General features: G+C 39.9%; 1 protein-coding gene across 2 annotated transcripts in view; it reads right to left on the minus strand.

The window, feature by feature from the left end:
• Window positions 1-10,193, minus strand: part of myo1f (myosin IF) — a 49,417-nt gene extending 39,224 nt beyond the window's left edge. The window contains exons 1-3 of one of the 2 annotated variants that reach the window (XM_062028362.1): window positions 10,031-10,193; window positions 9,759-9,888; window positions 1,357-1,485 (exon numbers count right to left, since the gene is read on the minus strand). In XM_062028362.1, coding sequence (XP_061884346.1) covers window positions 1,357-1,485; window positions 9,759-9,761 — 132 coding nt within the window. In that variant the 5' untranslated portion in view covers window positions 9,762-9,888; window positions 10,031-10,193. Of the gene's footprint in view, window positions 1-1,356; window positions 1,486-9,758; window positions 9,959-10,030 lie in introns of those variants that run through there. The other variant, XM_062028361.1, reaches the window with a different exon arrangement.

Here is a 10,193-nt window from a genome sequence, read left to right on the forward strand (position 1 = left end):
AAGTTGTGTTAAGTGTCATTTACACAATCACACTTTAACGTGACACTTACACTACCGTTCAAAAGTTTGGGGTCACCCAAACAATTTTGTGGAATAGTCTTCATTTCTAAGAACAAGAATAGACTGTTTCGTTTCAGATGAAAGTTCTCTTTTTCGGGCCATTTTGAGCGTTTAATTGACCCCACAAATGTGATGCTCCAGAAACTCAATCTGCTGAAAGGAAGGTCAGTTTTGTAGCTTCTGTAACGAGCTAAACTGTTTTCAGATGTGTGAACATGATTGCACAAGGGTTTTCTAATCATCAATTAGCCTTCTGAGCCAATGAGCAAACACATTGTACCATTAGAACACTGGAGTGATAGTTGCTGGAAATGGGCCTCTATACACCTATGCAGATATTGCACCAAAAACCAGACATTTGCAGCTAGAATAGTCATTTACCACATTAGCAATGTATAGAGTGTATTTCTTTAAAGTTAAGACTAGTTTAAAGTAATCTTCATTGAAAAATAAGGACATTTCAATGTGACCCCAAACTTTTGAACGGTAGTGTAGTACCACGGGTGTCTTGATATCGGTCCGAGATCAGCAAAGAGTCCTTTATAATACTGGCTTTCAACTAAAATAGGCTACAAGTGAAATTAGTCAGAGAACAATGGTAGTTATGAAAACACTAACACTAACCACATGACAGATTTATGCTTTTGAAGAGGAGTGGTAAATTGTGTTTTACCAACACTCTGTGATCAAAATCATTCATTAAATTAAGGTCATCACGCAGGAAATTAAATGATGCGGACACATTTGTAACTGAATACTTTCAAATACATTTTTTGCCTTGGAAACTTTGTATCTGTAAGTAATATGCAATTATAATTATTGTTTATAATGACAATTGTTGTGTTTTAGACTGCAATATAGTTCAATTAAGGACACTTATCATGTATGTCTAGCTTGTGTGCTATAGTGTGATTAACTGTTGTGTAGCTGCTTCTAGTAAGTAGCCTGTTGCTTACCATGTTTACCTTTTGTTAATGATTTCACTAAAGTACAAGAAAAGATCAAACTTGTGTGCTTCTTCATTTGCTAACTGTCTGTCCGGTTTGTATCGGCACTTATATTGGAGATTACACATGCAAGCCGATATCGTCAGAACCTTGTTTTTTTATCGGACCGATATACAATATCAATATTGGGTTGGGACACTCCTAATAATAATATGTTCTAATTCATGCATAATGCTGGAGATGTACTCAACCCTCCTATAGAGTAGTGACACATAATAACATCAAGCATCAAAACTTCATGTTTGCACAACTTCATGTTTGCACAACAATCGGAGTGCAGAAAGGATACAAAAATGTAATCATCCATGTATCTTTTCTTCAGGTTTTCTACGATGGCCTCCTCTGTGATCTTGGACAGCAGGACCATGTCGTCCACTCCACTTTGTTTGACATTTTGACTCTGCCAGTGGTATTTGGCCTAGATCATGCAATACACGCGCACACACACACACACACACACACACACACACACACACACACACACACACACACACACACACACACACACACACACACACACACACACACACACACACACACAAACACACACACACACACACACACACACACACACACACACACACACACACACACACACACACACACACACACACACACAGAGGAAACGATGATAAATATTTAAAACATACTTTAAAAACATACTTTTTTCATGTTAGGGATTTTTCAGTGTAGAATTTTGAGCAAAAAAAACCATTTTCATGAATGTTAAAAAAAGGCATAAAATGTGGAAAAAGTGAAGCGCTGGGAATACTTTCTGGGTGCATGTGAACATACCATGAATTGATTAACGTGGACCCCGACTTAAACAAGTTGAAAAACTTATTCGGGTGTTTCCATTTAGTGGTTAATTGTACGGAATATGTACTGTACTGTGCAATCTACTAATAAAAGTCTCAATCAATCAATCAATCAAAAACAGGGGTTGGTCATCACAAGGGCTATTTGTCGCCCTCATAGCTCGCCACAAGAGGGGGATGTTTCTCAAATTGGTGTATAGTAATCTACGGAATCCGAATCAGAGCTCACTTACTTACACACTTTTCTGGCGTAGGATGGCAACATTTTTGTGTTTTTCATGTCAAATAGTAAATATTCAGCTTTTCCGTATTTGTCTTCTAGGCTTTTACACAAAAAAACACTTGTTAATATTAAAAAGTATGAAGGGAAAGTTTAGATCAGTCAATTTGTGATACAGGTACCACTGGTGGTACACAGGCTCTTTCTAGTAGTATGCCAAATTATCATTAAATTACCGTATTTTCTGGACCATAGGGCGCACTGGATTATAAGGCGCACTGCCGATGAATGGTCTATGTTTAATCTTTTTTTTTCATATATTAGGCGCACCGGATTATAGGGCACATTAAAGGTGTCATATTATAATTTTTTTTTTCTAAATTTAAAACACTTCCTTGTGGTCTACATAACATGTAATGGTGGTTCTTTGGTCAAAATGTTGCATATATGTTTTACAGATCATCTTCAAGCCGCTTTCTGACAGTCGCTTCCAGATGCGCCGTTTTGTGGGCGCTCTTATTTACTTGGCTCACTTTCGGCAGCGTCTTCTCCCCGTCATCTTTGATGTAGCGGTGTAGCGTGCAAGGACGGGAGTGGAAGAAGTGTCAAAAGATGGAGTTAACTGTTTTAATGACATTCAGACTTTACTTAAATCAATAATGGAGCAGCATCTCCTCATCTGGAAACAACAACACAAGAAATGTGTCCTGTGAAAAACCGTCCGACCGGAACTCTCTAATAACTAAAGTTCCTTGGGTGAATAACGTAAACTCACTACACCAGTATGTTTTAGCGCTTTCATGGTGAGTTTACTGACAGATATGAAATGGCAACAGTGGAGGATGAATGTCACATAACAAGAAGATAGAGAAAAAAAATAAGCTTATCGACTACGGAGTCGGTACAGACTACAAAGGCGGACGCGCGCATTTTTTCAGGATTTATGCAGATCCCAAATACAGATCAGCAGGTACCAGAAGGCAAGAAAAGTTGCTTTTGCATTAAATTCGAAACAAAACGCCAGATAATATGTCTTACCTTATACACACACCATAATAATACTTGTATATTTAATGCGCCGACAATCCTTCAAGCGGTGCGGCTTCATAGCTTACCAAAGTCGTACTAAAACATTTTGATAGATTTTTGAGCGCCGTGTGTAATGTTCTATACTTTTAATGGAACACTTAAAATGTTAGTGTTGTTTACTTGAGACATATTGCCATCATAGTGCAGCCTACATTTATCTCTTATGTTGGACTGCCATCTACTGGTCACACTTATTACACCATGTATCAAATAAAATAGTTTCGAGGTGGGTAATAAGTTCAACCAAACTTATTCCTTACATTAGGCGCACCGGGTTATAAGGCGCACTGTCGAGTTTTGAGAAAAAAAAAGGATTTTAAAAGTGCGCCTTATAGTGCAGAAAATGAGGTAAATATTGAAATGTAGCAGTTTTTACCCCTATATTCAAACAGTGTTACTGTTCAAATTGTGTGTAATGTTACAATATACCTGCGATGAGGTGGCAACTTGTCCAGGGTGTACCCCGCCTTCCGCCCGAATGCAGCTGAGATAGGCTCCAGCACCCCCCGCGACCCCAAAAGGGACAAGCGGTAGAAAAATGGATGGATGGATGGGTTACAATATACTTGCTAAATACAACCTCTGCATTGTTTTTAATGAATACATAGGCCTACTATGACACTGTATTTTAAAGGCCTACTGAAACCAACTACTACCGACCACACAGTCTGATAGTTTATATATCAATGATGAAATCTTAACATTGCAACACATGCCAATACGGCCGGGTTAACTTATAAAGTGCAATTTTAAATTTCCCGGGAAATATCCGGCTGAAAATGTCTTGGTATGATGACGTTTGCGTGTGACGTCACGGATTGAACGGAAGTATTGGGACACCATTGTGTCCCAATACAAAAAGCTCTGTTTTCATCGAAAAATTCCACAGTATTCTGGACATCTGTGTTGGTGAATCTTTTGGAATTTGTTTAATGAACAATGGAGACAGCAAAGAAGAAAGCTGTAGGTGGGATCGGTATATTAGCGGCTGGCTACAGCAACACAACCAGGAGGACTTTGAGTTGGATAGCAGACGCGCTATCCGCCGACCGCACCGATGATCGGGTGAAGTCCTTCGTCGCGCCGTCGATCGCTGGAACGCAGGTGAGCACGGGTGGTGATGAGCAGATGAGGGCTGGCGTAGGTGGAGAGCTAATGTTTTTAGCATAGCTCTGTCGAGGTCCCGTAGCTAAGTTAGCTTCAATGGCGTTGTTAGCAACAGCATTGCTAGGCTTCGTCAGGCTGGACAGCATTAACCGTGTGGTTACAGGTCCAGGGTTTGGTTCGGTGTCTCCTGATAGTAGAAGTAATAGTAGTATTGTTGATTTTCTGTCTATCCTTCCAGTCAGGGGCATGTTTCTTCTGTTTCTATCCGCAGTTAAGCACGATGCTATCACGTTAGCTCCGAAGCTAAAGTGCTTCACCGATGTATTGTCGTGGAGATAAAAGTCACTGTGAATGTCCATTTCGCGTTCTCGACTCTCATTTTCAAGAGGATATAGTATCCGAGGTGGTTTAAAATACAAATCCATGATCCACAATAGAAAAAGGAGAAAGTGTGGAATCCAATGAGCCCTTGTACCTAAATTACGGTCAGAGCGAAAAAAGATACACCCTGGCGTCCTGCACTGCACTCTAATCCTTCACTCTCACTTTCCTCATCCACGAATCTTTCATCCTCGCTCAAATTAATGGGGTAATCGTCGCTTTCTCGGTCCGAATCGCTCTCGCTGCTGGTGTAAACAATGTGCAGATGTGAGGAGCCCTTCAACCTGTGAAGTCACGCTACTTCCGGTACAGGCAAGGCTTTTTTATCAGCGACCAAAAGTTGCAAACTTTATCGTCAATGTTCTCTACTAAATCCTTTCAGCAAAAATATGGCAATATCGCGAAATTATCAAGTATGACACATAGAATGGACCTGCTATCCCCGTTTAAATATGAAAATTTCATTTCAGTACGCCTGCAAGTCAGAAATTCCACTACAGCTGTTCTGTTGTTGTTGTTGTTGTTATTGTTGTTGTCTCTTTGTCTTATCCCCCTCTTGTCCCCGCAATTTCTCCCTCTGTCTTCGTTTTTTTCCTCTTTCTATCCTCTCCTGCTCCGGCCCACCTGCACCAAATAATAATATAAACCCATTTAATAAAGTCAAATACAAATAAGGCAACAAGAGAAGTATCCCACACTTCTCTTTTGTAAAGCAAATCTGTACAGCCGATATGGGCATCTACATCAACTATATGATTTGCCTGAATAGCAGGACAGGACAAAAAAAACAAAAAAAAACAAAAAGCGTCACAGTTATTTAATTGCAATGGCTGTTCACCCTGTGTTTCAGTCCTCCTCCGACATAATGCTGGTATGTCCTTTTCGGCATAATCTGCACGTGACAAAAACTGGACCTATTCTACGTTATTTTAAAATGGCAACAGGACAAAGCAATAAACTTTTACCATCCCACAAAAAAAGCTGATGTTAGCAATGTGGTAACATGTCAGGTACTTCAAAAATGACGAGGGAGGCATTGAAGACGATGGCTCACACATTTGCAAAACCTGCCAAAAGAAGGTTGCGGCTAAATACTCTACTACGTCCGATTCGGTGCAGCTTTACACGCCAATGTAAAGGTATGACATAATAATGAAGAATGAGAAAGATTAAAAAAATTAAGAAATGTGTTGATAGGGAGGTAAATAAAAATGTGTCATATACTAACAGTAGCTTAGAGTTGTGTCAGTTCAGTGTAAACAAACAGCAACAGGTACTCCTGTCAAGGGCTTCTTCATTCAGAGATCATTTAATGTTAGAGATTGCTTTTTCCTGTCTGAATTGCATAAACTATAGGAATTGTAATATTGCAAGTGTAAAACATAGGGGTGTTACAAATTGTTTTAACAACGATTCAATTTGATTCAGAATTTTAGGTTTACTGTAACGATTCAGTGACAATGTTAGTTTATTTAGAACAATACGATCCGAAACGATTCAGTGAGTTGAAATCGATGCAGTCATTTTTTTGCAAAAAAAATCAAGCAGTGTGACTGTGAAATAAATAGTGCAGTGGTTCTTAACCTAGGTTCGATCAAACCCTAGGGGTTCGGTGAGTCGGGGTCAGGGGTTTGGCGGAGGTCAAAACACACCCGACTCATTGTGTAAATAAAAACTTCTCCCTATCGGCGTATTACGGATACGGCAACAGCAGAAGTCACACTGATTTGCAGGTGTGTAATTTGTTGTGAGTTTATGCACTGTGTTGGTTTTGCTGTTTGAACAAGGTGATGTTCATGCACGGTTCATTTTGTGCACCAGTATAAAAACATGGTAACACTTTAGTATGGGGAACATATTCATCATTAAATAGTTGCTTATTAACATGCAAATTAGTAACATATTGGCTCTTAACTAATCATTATTAAGTACTTATTAATGCCTTATTCGGCATGGCCTTATTATAACCCTAACCCTCTAACTCTGGCCCTAACCCTCTAACCCTAACCCTAACCAAATAACTCTAAATTAAGTCTTTGTCACTTAGAATATGTTCCCCATACTAAAGTGTTACCAAAAACATATAACTTTGTCTTGAATTTGAAAAAAAAACAACATTTTATTTTTCACTAAAGAAGGGTTCGGTGAATGTGCATATGAAACTGGTGGGGTTCGGTACCTCCAACAAGGTTAAGAACCACCGAAATAGTGCATGTGAAGTTTCCAAAATTCCTGTTATTTCTTGTAAGGGAATTATGTATAAATGAATTATGGATACAAACAAATAAGTAAACAACAATTAATGGCCAATGCATTCACATCTTCCATCCATCCATTTCCTACCGCTTGTCCCTCTCGGGGTCACGGGGTGGCTGGACCCTATCCCAGCTGCATTCGGGCGGAAGGCGGGGTACACCCTGGACAAGTCGCCACCTCATCGCAGGGCCAACACAGATAGACAGACAACATTCACACTCACGTTCACACACTAGGGCCAATTTAGTGTTGCCAATCAACCTATCCCCAGGTGCATGTTTTCATTATATTGAAATAAAGTGCAACCAACACTTTAGGTTGAATTAACAATAGGAAACATTTTCTGCTCACATTTTCAATATTCAAAAAATGTTCAATAAAAGTACAGTAACCAACATTTTACCAGTAGATTGACCTGCTCCCTCTGCTTTTGTTTTTCTACATAAAAATAATACAAGATTAATATAAAAAATAAAGTGCGACCAAGATCTCTTCAGATTAAATTAGCAGTAGATTTACCCGAGAAATTAAGTGTGACCAAATATTTTCGGAATAAATGAGCGGTGGTTTGATCTGCTACTATTCTAATCTTAATAAACACAAAACAACAAAGATGTAACGGAAGTGACAGCAGACAAATTTCAGCGACGCGCAGACCAAATGGCCGAGGGTGTAATGAACGAAGTTGGAAAAGTAAGCAAAGTGTGACCACTTTTTCAGTCATAAATAAAATGTTTTCACTTTTTATGAAGTTTGAATATACTGTTAGTGTTGATTACACGGTTTTTAACTTTCCGTCTCAAGCTGGTCCGTCAACGAACTTGCTCCGCTGCCTCTTCCGTTTTGTCCGTCGCATCCTTTGTGGTTTAAAGTTAAGTTGTGGCTTTATATTATTGTGTTGTGTCGTTTGTATTTGTTGTGGCTTTAACAACTGTGCTGTAGCAAAAGTTTTCATGTTGTAATTAGTGGCGTTTGCATTTGTTCTGACCTTTCTCGGCCACCATAGGTATACCGCCATTTTTGTTTTGATGACGCCACAGACGGGCAAACAGACTTAACATTGAACTTTTAAGTGCTAAACTTCATATAAAGTCTGCCATTCTTAAATCCAATGTTTTTTCTTTTTCTTGTACCGATAAAATCGATGGACTTCCTTTTAAATCGATGTTGGATCAATTCATACTTGCCAACCCTTCCGATTTTCCCGGGAGACTCCCGAATTTCAGTGCCCCTCCCGAAAATCTACCATTCTCCCGAATTTCTCCCGATTTTCACGCGGACAACAATATTGAGGGCGTGCCGTGATGGCACTGCCTTTAGCGTCCTCTACAACCTGTCGTCACGTCCGCTTTTTCACCATACTAACAGCGTGCCGGCCCAGTCACATGTTGTATGCAGCTTCTGCAGACACACGTAAGTAACTGCAAGACATACTTGATCAACAGCCATACAGGTCACACTGAGGGTGGCCGTATAAACAACTTTAACACTGTTACAAATATGCGCCACTCTGTGAACCCACACCAAACAAGAATGACAAACACATTTCGGGAGAACATCTGCACCGTGACACAACATAAACACAACAGAACAAATACCCAGAACCCCTTGCAGCCCTAACTCTTCCGGGCTACAATATACACCCCCGCTACCACCAAACCCCGCCCCGTCCACCTCAACCCCCCAATCTCCCGAATTCGGAGGTCTCAAGGTTGGCAAGTATGATCGATATACTTGAAATGTATTTCTATCGATTAGTCGTTGCACCCCTAGTAAAACAATAACATGAGGAGATTGTACAACAACAGCACTATACCATGGGAGCTAATTATGTGCATTCCAGTTATGATCAACACAGCATAAAATAGCTGATTAAAAATAAATACATAGGCATGGATGACAGTTGATGACAATAACACTTGAGATTGGTAACATTTTCCCCTGGAAGATCAATAAAGTTAATCTAGGTTTTAGATTAATAATACAATTATCAATCATTTATTAATTTATGATTATTAATATTTTTTGTTTATATGTATTATTTTGTATTATTATTATGATATTATTTTATTCTTCTTGTTTACGACTGTAACACGTATAAAAATCGCTACAGAATGTTTGTGATTTTATACGTTTTTTGTTGTAAAATCAATGAATGCGTGAATATTACTCAAACTATAATCGCACAGTCCAAATCTATAATGGCTGCATGCCTCCACTGCGGACTGAACATTTTAGCATGCATAGTGCATTGTACACACTGCGATCTTGCAAGTGTGAAGACACATTGGAGTTTGAAGAGGAAGTGTTGTGATAGAAACTATAGGCCTCTGTCGTCTTCTACTTCCTCCTCTGTCACCACGCCGCAGCTTCTTGTGAAACTCAGCTCAAAGTAGTAACGGGTTGTCGCGCTGCCTTTTCCTGCATCGGCCTGCGGCTCGTTCTGCAATTTTGTACGGTGCAAAGTCATCTACATAGCATGAGTACATACGTCCTCCGCAGTGGACATTTGTTTTCAGTCCATTTTGTTTGTCAGAGAAAACAAATAGCCACAAATGTCCACTACGGAGGACGTTGGTTCTCAGGAGGCTGTGCAGTTTGCACACTTCTCATGCCAGGAGGAGTCATGCAGCCTGTGGAACAGCAGGGTTCCTTAATTTGTTAAAAAAATATAATAATGGAACCCCGCAATTCCAATCCAAAATTGAATGCATGTATCAGTAAGGTTTTGCTTCGATAGTATAAAAAAAAAAAAAAACTCAAAAAAGCCAGTACAAACTACAAGATAGAAGATGTGTAAAAAGTCCAAAACTACAGTACCATTGTCCCAGTAGGCCTCTTGTTGTAGTCTAGTCAGGTGCACACTGCCCAGTCAGAATATTTGGGGTTGAAAAAGTACCAGATGAATTCTGTCAGACCGCCATCCCGCAGCAGTGAATGTCAGAGGTGCCTGCCATGGACAAGACATCCAGCAAAGCGTTTGAGTTCCTCATACGCTGACAAACAGCAGTGTGTGAAACAAGAACTGCTCGAAGGTGACACACACACGCACTCTCACAAACACACACACACACACACGCACACACACTTACCACATGAGCTATAGTAGTGACTTCTCCATTTCTGTCACAGTCCAATTCCTAGGCTAAAGGCTCAGAATAACTTGCGTCAAAAGGTTGGGCGATGACTCGGTTTAAAGGGCCGGTGGCACCACCTGCAAAAGAGGTCTTCACATTGTTGGTCAAGTGATGAGGT

The sequence above is a fragment of the Entelurus aequoreus genome, linkage group LG19 (genome assembly GCF_033978785.1).
Source record: "Entelurus aequoreus isolate RoL-2023_Sb linkage group LG19, RoL_Eaeq_v1.1, whole genome shotgun sequence".
Lineage (NCBI taxonomy): Eukaryota > Metazoa > Chordata > Actinopteri > Syngnathiformes > Syngnathidae > Entelurus > Entelurus aequoreus.